Source organism: Lathyrus oleraceus, chromosome 1 (assembly GCF_024323335.1).
Source record: "Lathyrus oleraceus cultivar Zhongwan6 chromosome 1, CAAS_Psat_ZW6_1.0, whole genome shotgun sequence".
Lineage (NCBI taxonomy): Eukaryota > Viridiplantae > Streptophyta > Magnoliopsida > Fabales > Fabaceae > Lathyrus > Lathyrus oleraceus.
This window is the reverse complement of record NC_066579.1, coordinates 42,193,102-42,205,447: the sequence shown is the minus strand read 5'-3', so window position 1 is coordinate 42,205,447 and position 12,346 is coordinate 42,193,102. Positions and strand designations below refer to the sequence as shown.

Genomic DNA, 12,346 nt, shown 5'->3' with positions numbered 1-12,346 from the left:
ACACGCGCGCCTACCATATTCCTTGGTCAATGCATCACATGTAGCATTATTATAAGTCATAACATGGAACAGGCGAGATTAAATCTGGAAAATGAAATGGAAGGCTCAGATCTAATCTGGAGAAGGGACGGTGACCTGCGCCACCGTCTTCTCCGGCCAACTCCGGCGAGGCTCAAAATTTGCAGAGGAAAAAATGTTAACTAAATGCTACGATCCAGATACCAATCGAAAGCCGGGGTGATGTACATCACCCCTGTACCAACCAAATCCACTCTAGGTTTCTACATTAAGAGAAATCAGAGATGGAAAATCTGTGGTGTTCAAATGAACTTAATGGGTTTTGAAAATTCGAAGCTCAAGAATGTTGCCTCTATGCAGAGGACTTCAGATCACACAACAACAACAACAAGAAATAACCAGTATATGAGTAGATTCGAAGAAATTAAAATGTGAGGTAAACCTCTGATTTGCAGAGCTTGAAGTCACAATTCCTTGCTATGGGTGCTTGCAGTTTGTTCTTTAGATCAAAGAGAAGAAGGCTAAGGAACTTTAGATCTGAGAAAACAATTGAGGTAATTGAATTCTAGATCTGAAAATTGAGAGAAAAATTAGTGAGTTCCTTTGGTGTGAGGGTGAGGGTTTAATTGCACAGCATTTAGGGTGCCTTCAGGTTGGTAAAATGGAGAGCATTGGCATTGTATTTATAGGAGAAGCAAGGCTGAAGTGCATGAACATTCCCTTGCATGAATGGAAAGGGCCTCCATGCATGGGCCTGTACAGGCGCATGGAGGGCCCAATTCCACTTGGATTTGGTAGCTGAGCAATGATAGAAGAAAACTGGACGTGCAAATTGTGCATAAACACCTCATGCAATGCAAATTCTATGGATTTCCAAAATTATACCATAATGTTCATGTCTTCGAAAATGGCTCTTCCAAACTTGAAACACCACCTCATGAGTAATGGTTGGAAAGCTTTTTGAATAAGGATAATTTGTTATGTTGATGAAAAATTCATTTGAGCCTTGGAAATTGATGAAAAGTGGTCATGAAGTGTAGGGTCCAAAACATGTACATGTGAGATCTTCAAAATTGGCCAAAGTTCAAGCCCTTCTGTCTCAATGATGAAAGCTCCAAATGACAAAATGATCAACATAAAAGTTGTATATCTTTTCAATAAAATCAATTTGGACTTAAATTTTGCATCATTTGGATTTTAGATGAAGAAGTTATGGGTACTTGAAGTTTGACTTTTTCACATTTCAATGCATTTGGTCCAAAGTGACCTATAATGTTTTGCATTATCACATGTATTTCTTTTAGGATTTTGAAATTTTTCTCAACATAACATTTTAATTATACATCTTAATCTTTCCAATTCATTTGATCCCACCTAAAAATCATGAAAAATGAATGAGTTATGTTCTTGGGAAGTTGACCAAAAATTAGGGTTTCAGTCAAAATGACCTATAATGTTTTGGAATGGATGATGACCCTCAAAGATTCAAATCAATTTTTTATGAACATGAAAGTTGTTAATATGGTTCTTAGGAACATATTTTCTATTGGGGTCATCTCCATTTGACAAACACATAAAATGTTAGGTCTCAGTGTATTTCAAAATAGTTAGATGAATTGACTGATCAACTTCTCAAGTCCAAACCTCATATCTTGGTGAATTGATGATTGAGGATACTCAAATAAGTTCAAATATGCATGAAAGGATGAATGAAATAACTTCTCTTCATTGCATTTGATCATGGGTTGGGGTTGCTTCATGAGTAAGGCACAGTTGATGAACAGATGAATTAGGGTTTCCTTGGGAAACAAACCTCAAACCCTTTGATTAGATTTTGATCAAAATGATGAATTGAGACACTTGGGAGGCATATTTGATGTATGAGAGCTTTGGGAACCATTGCCATGCTTTCTTTCATCTCTCCTTGGCCATATAAATGCACATAGGATCTCCTAGAAGCTTTGGACCTTGTGACTGCTCAAGCTACACACCAAAGATGTTAGTGACGTATTTTTGTGCTTTTGGTTAGTGAATAAAAATAAGAAAAGCAATAATATACAATTCAAGCATGCTTGGTAATCTCCAACTAACTCACAAGGGATCCTACCCAAAGGTAAAGAGCCAATATGCTTATGATCCTTGAGGCAAGATGCAAATGCAATGTTATGATGCCATGAGGGATCTTAGGGTCAAAATTGGGGTCTTATAGATGCCCCTATTTAAGGTCATTCTAGTCGGAGAGGTGAAGGTTAAAATCTTCGTCTCGACGAGGTAGAATGGGCTTAAATAATAACAAAGATACGAATTTTGGTCCCTAAGAGACCTCATGATGCAAATGCGTGTATGCAAAAAGTAATAATCTATGGAGATATGTGTCCACAAAGAGAAAAGAAATCTGGAGAAACTGACCATCCATATGAGTAATACACTCAATGGGACAGAGACTCTGGGGATTCTTATGGGGATACGAAAGGGCATAAAATGCGTGAGCAGGTAACGACTAAAGATTTGCTGAGACACGAGAGGAATTCCATGAAAATAAATCAATGGAAAGACTCGAGCTGACTCAGAAATGCATGTATTGGGGAATATGCTAATACAGCAAAAACTATCCACAAAGGATACTTCGGATAAAAATCCGGACTCAGATGGGGAACATCCACTAAGGGACTTCACTGGGAAATGTCCAAACATGACTCATATGAGGAAATAACAGGATGAGGTATTACTGGCTACTGGGTAATAAGCTCAAGGAGACATGTGATCAAAACACCGGTATAAGGGTGAGAGAACAATATGCTCGGGGAGAATGAATATCTAAGACCGGTATGAGGGTGATAGATATCAAACGTCCAAAATCATCTGAGGAAAGACCTAAAAAGGTATATTTTGACTCAGGAAATCTGACTCCACAAGGGACAAAAGTCATAATAGGGAGCAGAAGGGAAGGAACACCGGTGATACCGGTTACTGGGCATATAATAGGTGACCGACCAAGGCGTGAATTGGGGAATATTTCCAAGACACTCATCATCCAAAAGGAGGGCTAAAAAGCAAACTCAATTTACAGGATGGACATTCGACTCCGCAGAAAGGGGATACGAATCTTACTCGACTGGGGAAGAACAAAAGACTCCAACTGAAGAGCGCATGAGTTATATTATCTATTACCGTCAGAACGTAGATAACATACTCCCATGGAAGATTATCCACAACCAATTACTGGGTTAATAAAGGATAAATCAACCGAAAGGAAAGGACATCAGGATACTAAATACTAGGTATAAAATGATGACCCATCAAAGGGAGAAACGATCATTACCAGCCAAAGGGTGGATGAAAGATGCCTCGCTGGGGATACATTGACAAAGGCAATGATCCGGGAGATATATCGCCGTTTACTGGGAGATATACTAGAAAGTGAAGGAATATCAATACCGAATATTGGATAAAGATAACCGACGAAGAGGGGATTACATCTACCGAATACTGGATAGAAAACCACAGAAGAGTAACCTCCATCGGTTAGGATGAACAAAAATAAGGTTAACTCTGCAAGGGGATAAAATGGGGTTTACAACTACCGGTATGAGGGTAGAAGACCACGGAAATAGGACTTACAACTACCGGTTACTGGGTAGAAGGCCACAGACTCCACAAAAATAAGGTTAATTTATGTCCCTCGTAGTTTAACGTGGTGTGCTTGTTTAATTTTTTTTGACTACTTTTTGTTTGTATTTTAATCGGTCTGATCCTTTTTACTAGTCACTTTTTTTTTTCAAAATTTGATCAAAACCTGTATCTTTTTGAGAAGTTTATTCCGCGTCGATTATTTTAGTGCATTCAATTTAATTTTTCAGGTAATTTTGCGTTCGACTTTTATTCTTTTTTTATCCGTCCATTTTTGTTTCTTTGTAAAAAATATTTATAACAACTAATTAGAATTTTCTACATTTTTAGTTTCGATTTAATTTTGTTTATTTAACATGGTTTGATTTTGGTTAAATTAAGTTATTAATTTTTTGCAAATAACAAACTCATTATAAAAGCATTGTTTTGGTTTTGTCTAAAAAATATATAATCTAAAGGATGTGGCTATGTGTTTTTTTATAGGCTGATATCACCAAAGAGGTGATGGCACGCGACCCCTCCCTTAGATATGAGGATGCTTCATTTTTGAGATTTTAGAAGAAAAAACAGGAATTTGCTTCCAAATCTCTCTCTCTCTCTCTCTAATCTGAAAGAGGAGTATAATTTGAAACTCACACACAATCTCATCATAAACTCTTTATAAAATATCTCATTTTTTTAGAAAGAAAAGTCTCTCTCTCTCTCTCATCATAGTGTTTCTTTATCTCCCTTTCTCTATTTGCAGCAAAAATAAAACAAATCATTAAAACATGTCTTGAAAAATACACTTCTCTCTCATAAACATCAAAACACTCACTAAAAACCTTCATGTAAACCTCTATTTATCACCTTCATAACTTCTTGCAACTTATACTCCCCCTCACTAAACCAAAATAACTTCATACTCCTGCCACGAGGTCCATCGTGCAAAACACTTTCCGACACCCCTTAACACACAAAAAACTTTTCCCTTCTTCCTCTTCCTTCCCGCATTTATCGCCATCCATATTCATTCACCTTTAACACCATGAACCTTCATGCAACAGCCACCCTTCATTTTCCATCTATCGAACACCCTTCGCCTCCCTCCTCTCCGAGTAACGTATCGATCTTCATCCCCCTGCACAAACAACAACCAAACCCCCATCACTGCAATACGCTATAAAAAAACCGTTAATCCACCATTGACAAAACCACCACGAACCACCATTAACCCTGTCGCCAAAGGTTGTTACGTTTTTCCATTTATTTTTAATCATGTGTGTTTGTTTTCTTTGTGTGTGATATTCTTTTGTTTTAAAAATGGAATGGAGAAGATCTATTTGTTTTGATTATGGTGTTTTAAAAGCTAGTTTTTGTTTTTGTCCAAAAGATACAAAAATTTGGTTATAAAGAAAAAAGAGAAGAGAGTAGCGGGAGAAAACTGTGCGAGAGAGAGGGGGAGTTTTCTTTCTTAATAATATTTTGTGTAAGTGTTGTTAATTTTTCCTGTGATCTGCGTTTGGACAAGGAAGAAGATTTTTTTTTTCAAAAAGAATTATGTCTTGTTGCTGTTATACTCTGAACAAAGAAGAAGAGGGAATGACTTTGTTTTGACTTTTTCCTCCCCCCAATATTCCATGTGTCAATGTCTAAGTGGGGGGAGATTTGTTTGGAAGAAAAAACTTTCTCTTTTAATCAGAACCAAAATACCCTTTTTTTCTTTCTTTCTTTCTTGTGATTTTCATTTTTTATGTTTTATTATTATTATTATTATTATAATAATTATTATTATTATTATTATTATTATTATTATTATTATTATTATATAACTATTATTTTTTAGTTATTACTCTTATTTTGATTGTTTTTTTACTATCCTTGATTTATCGTTCATTATTATTCAACTAGTTATTATTGTTAATCTTTATTGATAATTATTACTATTGTTGTTATTATTTTTAATTTTTTTTGTAATTTAATTATTATTATTATTGACTATTATTACTAAACAATTATTACTAAAAAACATAAATTATTGTTTATTTTTACTATTATTATTATTATTATTATTATTATTATTATTATTATTATTATTATTATTTGTTCTTGATTATTATTATTATTAATCATTATTGTTCTTGAGTAATATTATTAATTATTATTGTGTTTATTACTAATTATTGTTGTTTTTATTGATTATTTTTGTTCATTTAGAATTATTATTGTTATTAATGATAAATATTTTTATTATTATTATTTATTTTATCATTATTGCTATTATTACAATTATTATTATTGTCATTTTATTATTTATTTAATTAATTATCTTATTTTAAAAAATTAACACAAATAAAAAAAATCAATTTAATCTACCGTCGGTTTTGCACAGATGCATATCAATTTTGAAGGTAAAAATTCAATTTAACTTCAGAAATTGCTTACACGCAGAGTTTTATTGACCGACCTCAGATAGGATGATTCCTACATGAATCGCTTTACGATTGCTTAACATAGCGCTAAATTCGTTTAGTTTTTTTTCTTCTTTTGTCGCTAAATTTCTTTTAATTTAATTTTTTATTTTTACTTCGAGTCCCTTGGCTTTCTCTAGGGCCTTCTTACAACGAGATTCTTTTATTTTTGCAAATGTCTTTCAAAACTTGTATTGTTTAAATTATTGTGTTGTATCCCGATTCGATAAACTGTACGCCCATTCCCGAAAATATGTAATAAATTGTTAACAAATGATTAAAATCAATCATTTTAGAAGAAAAAAAAACAAAAACAACAAACACGGGATCCAACGTCGAGTTTTTTCCCCAAATCAAATTTAAATCGAATACAAAGTCGAGTATATCCCCCGCCACATCCAAATTATTTTCATAAGTCAACTTCAAACACTTGATCCATCATCAAGTCGTCCCCCTGTTTTTAGAAGCTTTTATAATAAAAATGGAAGAACTTATTAGGTTTAGACTTTCTCTGTTTTGAATGTTATGATATTGTTGTAGAGTTCCATGTTCAAACATTCAAATTTCATATTAAAATACAATAATTACTAGAATTAGGTCATTTCTCTTATAGACGGAAAATATTCCTTGGGTATCGACCTTCTCTTTCCCGATTATTTAGACACTGCAGTAGAGCTCCCTGTCTGAATAATTGTCTTCCATTAATGAACTTTGACCTAATTTTGACACATTTTTATAACAAACTTTTGGATGAAAATAGAGTGATTAGGCTTTAGCCTCTTCCTTTTCGGGCATCTGAGTACTGCAGTAGAGCTTCCTGCATGGATGGATATATCCACTTAAAATCAACTCAAACCAATCAAACTTGATTTCTGCCCTTGTGCGACCCCGAAAACATTTTAAGAAAAGAGTATGCAATATCCATTTTGATGCGAAATAAACAAAGACTTCAACCTCCAAGAGCGAGTAGCAAGTAAAGGTTTAATCGCTCAAATGTGATCCAAGTATCACACTCTTTAAAAGTAATCCATCAAGTAGTTCTCTTTGAGAAGGACTATGTATGCATTGAGTTCTTCATACCACCTAAAGATACGTAGGAGCAGGATTGAAAAATCTTGCCAAACACATTAATGTTAAAAAACCCTAAGTCTTTTCTTTCTTTCTTTCTCTTTTCTCACTCGATAAGTAGAATATCACAAACGATATCACGCTAACACTCTTGCACAAAACTAACTAAATGGGTACCATTAACTACGATGAATGTGATGGGTGTTAATACCTTCCCCTTGCATAACTGACTCCCGAACCCGATTCCGTTGCGACGACCATTTCTTTTTGTTTTTCATGAGTTTTATCGATATTTCCCCTTTCCCTCTTTGGGAATAAATAAAGTTAGATGGCGACTCTGTTTTGTTTATATTTCGAGTGTTCATTACGCTCGAGTATTTTATGCATCGTGACAGCTGGGGAAATTTTTCTTCTAAGCGAGTTCACCCTAGGTTAGTTTGTTTTTTGTTGGAGTGTTTACTTTTATTTGCTTGTGTGCTTCTTATTTGGTTTACCTATATCTGCCTTTAATCATCTGTATTTCCAATTGTTGCATCATTGATCATATGGTGACATTAGAACTTTCTGGATTATTATCATTTGTGTGAGGAAAATCTCTATACCTGAGCTATGAGAAAAAATTAAGTTAGGATGGTGGTTGGGTAGTATTGACCTGTGAGACATCAAACTCGTTAGGATGATGCGAGAATCTCACTCAGATGAGATCCCTCGAAAGTATTATTGTCTTACGATTAGTCGTTCTGACGTTGATATTTTCGACCTCGACCTATGATTCTTAGGACCTTTGTAGAAACCCAAACCTATGGCTTTTAGAACTGATAGTTGTGTAGTGTTGACCTACGAGACTTAGGACTCGTCGGGTTAATACAAAAGCCTCACTCAGAATATATCATTTTGAGGATATTATTGTCTTACGATTAGTCGTTCTGGCGATAATATCTTTAAATGGGATCCATGACTCTAGGAATTATGTTTAGAACCGTGGAGACGATGGTTATGTAGTGTTGACCTGTAAGACTTAGGACTCGTTAGATAAATACGAATACCTCAGGTAGAATATATCATCTTTAAGATATTATCGTCTTACGATCTGTCGTTCTGATGATAATATTCTCGAATAGGGTATATGACTCTAGGAACCTTTTTAAATCCTAGAGTCTACATGTGGTTGGATTTCCTATTCCTGGAACATTTTCTCCATGAAACAATTAATCATAATGTTCCAATGATCACATACCCAACTGTACATACATAAACATAAAAATTTCATGATTATAACACATTTAGCATGTGCCCATTTTAAAGGAATCTAAAGACTCTATTGATTGCAGGCATTCAGAAGACTTAGGTAGCAATCCAAAAAGTACTTATTCATTCAAGTTCAGGAATCCAAAGCTAGGATTTATCAAGGGGTTGATCTCATACGTGAAAAAAAATTAGAAGGAACAACTTTTGTGTTAAGTATGATGACTTGTTGATTATCATGAACACCGAGGTGGATGCTTGGGCCATTTTTACTTTGACACAATTCTATGACCCTCCCTTGAGGTGTTGCACCTTCTAGTTGGCGCCAACACTGGAAGAGTTCTCACATCCAACTAATTAAGCGTCTAGGAATGAAGCAGATTTATTGATTTCGAAACAAAACAAAAAATAACAATGTCTTACTCTTGTACCATCAATTCAAGTATGGGAATTTTTGTAGGTTTTCCTTGTACGTAAACGTGTTTTTCGTGTCCAAGAGCATGGAGCACGCCAACTATGTCTGAAAAGAAACATGAATGTAGTTATATATTATATTTTATATTATTGTAGAGTAACTTGTGTTTAAAACTACGAGAGAGAATATTATTGTCTCCAACTCTTTATGAAATTGTTTCTATACTAACAAATTCAAAATAATTGTGTGAAATTATGGATCTGGAGTCTTAAATTTGTTACATCAGTCACTCGCAAAAACCATGTCATTTTTAAGCCTTTGAATGATTTGTATGTTTGCAAAAGAGTTCTCTGAAGGAAAAAAATAGCAATAAAATATTGAAATTAATAATTTTATAAAGAAAAAAATAATAATGTTAAATATTTAGAATATAAAAGTATATTTTGTTAACAACAAATGCAATATTTGGGATAAAGAGTTAATACCTTCTCATCTAACAAAATGGTTTCTACGAATATTTGTTGTTCATCGTTTAGCAGATTATAAACGTCTCACAATCGAAAGACTCTAACTCGAAGTAACCAATCATCATGATTGGTGTTAAGATCTAAGATTGAATTTTCCATTGTTGATTATCTGGCAATATGGATATATAATGAATCTAATAGTTGTTATGATGGGGTATTTAAAAGTTAACAAATTGTTGTTTATATATGTTTATAGTTTTTAAACGCCTAAATGAATGTAATTCTGATAATAATAAATGAATATTTTTATTGTCATTATTTCATGTCTTTTTATGTTTATAGTTCTTAATCGGTTAAATGAATGTAATTGTGATAATAATAAATGAATATTTTTATTGTCATTATTTCATGTCTTATATTTTTAAAAATATGGTATAAATCTTTATAATAATAATAATAATAATAATAATAATAATAATAATAATAATAATAATAATAATAATAATAATAATAATAATAATAATAATATACGTCTTTATTAAGGTATTTATAAAGAGAGAATATTTTATTTTTGTAACATTTTATTATGTGTGGTTCAATTTTCAGTAATAATTCAAAATTTAAATATTTATTATTTTTATTATTGAATTTAACTGTGAACAACTTTAAATATAGTTTATTGTAAACATTTTATCAAGATTCGGTTTTTAAATATAATTCAGTAATGATTAATATAATAAAAGAATAATATTTCTAAATTATAATGCAATTAGAATTCAATTAATGATTAATTATAACAAAATTAAATTAATCAATTATCTAGCAGATAAGTAAACAAGCGTATTAATCAATTTTGATCAAGCTTAAACCATTATAAAATTTTATTATATTCACATTCAACCAATTAAGTGTCTAGGAATGAAACAGATTTATTGATTTGGAAAAAAACAAAAAATAACAATGAAACCAAGCTACATACATGTATATAAAAAACTAAAGTATAGAACATCAAATCCAAAAATAGAAACAGTGTAAATAACCATTCCCCAAGAAACTGAAGTGTCTAAAGCAACAAGTTTATAACAATAGCAATGAGAGCAGGGAAAGTAGCAACGATAGCAGTGGCCGAACCCGGTGATGGAGGAGTTGCATCAGGCTGAGTTGGAGAAGAAGGGGATGGTGTTCCTCCGCTGGTAGGTGGAGTAGGAGTGGTTCCAGATGAAGGAGGAGTAGGTGAAGGAGGAGTAGATGAAGGAGGAGTAGATGAAGAAGATGTTGGAACTTTAATGGTTAGCTTTTGACCGCCAGATTGACAATGGGATGAGACGGTACATATGAAATAGAAATCACCAGTTCTGTTAAGAGTCACTCTTGCTGGTGATGTTGTTATTATGTCATTTGTATTTTGATTCACATTGCAGTTGTCAAAGTCTGCCTTGTTGGTTGCAGCAACAGTGTGCGCACCCGCAAAGAAATTGAAAACTGTAATAGCAGCATTAGGGTAAGACACTATTTCATTCAATCAAATTAATATTTTTAAAAGATAAAATAAAAACTCACCTAGAACATCGTTTTGTTTGAATGTGTTATTGGACGCCCAGTCAGAGTAAAACTTAGCGCCAGCACTACTTGTCCAACCTGTTGAGTCTCCAACTGTATGATCTGCTGCTTCTGTTCTTTCCAATATTGTTGCAACAAAAGCAAAAACTACTAAAATAATTGACATATTCCTTAACTGAGACATTCTTTTTGTTCTTCTTAATCTGTGTTTTCAAGTCGCCCCTGCTTGTTTGTGTTTTTATGTTTATCAGAAACACTTGAATTGAATTTGATATTATACCTTCTGTTTTGATTCCTTATATATAGAGAGGTTTCATAAGAAGAACTATTCTCAGTGCAAGACTGAGTATTTTTTTTTTTCATTAACTAATAAAATTGTGAAAGAGTGGTTGGGTCAATATTTGGGTTCCGGTAAACTGCATGGAAATGGTCTAGAAGTAGACTTTCATTTCAATATGAATATGGATGGAACTTGTCTCTATTACTATCTCATATTCTTCCCTTACCTTACCCACCAAATCCCGCGTACATAATTCCGTAGAAATTTGTAGTTTTGATGGTGACTTATAAGTTAACGTGTTGCAAATAAACACAATATTGTAGTTGTTAAAATCAATTCGCCTGCTATTGGAGACTTTTCGCTAGAAAATGTTAACAGGTTCAATTATTCAAAGATGTTTTCTTATGGTTATTCCTTGGAACGGCTGTTTTTTCATTATAATCTAAGTCCACTAGAATAATTGTAATTGCAAGTCTCTAATATTGATTGCAACGTAGTTACAGAAAGACATTAAGTAAGAAATAAAAAATAAAAACTTCCTAAAAACAATAAAAACACATTCATCAACTGATATTAATGTTAAAGACTTAAGACTCTTTCATATGGCACCTTCACGACACTAATTCTCAAATAAAATATGATTAAAAATTTACACAACTTAGATTTAAAGTTTATAGTATATCTTGAACATGGTTTTAAATTGGGTTGCGGCTACGGATACGGTTGCGGTGTGATGTCGTTGCAACATCGTCCGCATCCGCAATATTGCAGCCGCATCAAGTGATGCGGTCCACAATTTCAAACCATGATCTTGAAATCAAATAGTAAGTTTAATTTAAGTCTACTTTACTTTTTACATTAGTTTTGATTCTTGTCTCCTTAACTCTATATTTGTTTTATTTCTAGTAATAATATTATTAATTATTGTGAGATACTTGATCGAAATCTAGTATGGTTGAATGATAGTTTCTTGGTTCGACAATCCGACAGAATCATTAGCATGCCATCAAAGTCTGTTCACATATTATAGACGAAGTATGCTATGATTGTTAGCATGTCAAATTGAGCATGTTTTTTATGCCAAATTGTTTAAGTAGCTTGTGTATGGACCTGTGTGTAAAAATTCATTAGTTTAGTGTGTTAGTTTTCTTATAAATAACATACTAGCATCTCATCATTGTATAATGCAAATCCTAATTAGGGTGAGATAGGT

The 12,346-nt window shown here is 33.0% G+C and overlaps 1 protein-coding gene across 3 annotated transcripts in view; it reads right to left on the bottom strand.

The window, feature by feature from the left end:
- The window catches only part of LOC127094021 (cucumber peeling cupredoxin), a 147,704-nt gene extending 136,449 nt beyond the window's left edge, over nt 1-11,255 (bottom strand). Inside the window, exons 1-2 of one of the 3 annotated variants that reach the window (XM_051033140.1) lie at nt 10,854-11,255; nt 10,512-10,775 (exon numbers count right to left, since the gene is read on the bottom strand). In XM_051033140.1, the coding sequence (XP_050889097.1) occupies nt 10,512-10,775; nt 10,854-11,037 (448 nt within the window). In that variant the 5' untranslated portion in view covers nt 11,038-11,255. The remainder of the gene's footprint in view (nt 1-10,511; nt 10,776-10,853) is intronic. The other 2 variants (XM_051033366.1, XM_051032915.1) reach the window with 2 other exon arrangements.
- Between the last annotated feature and the right edge of the window lie 1,091 nt (nt 11,256-12,346).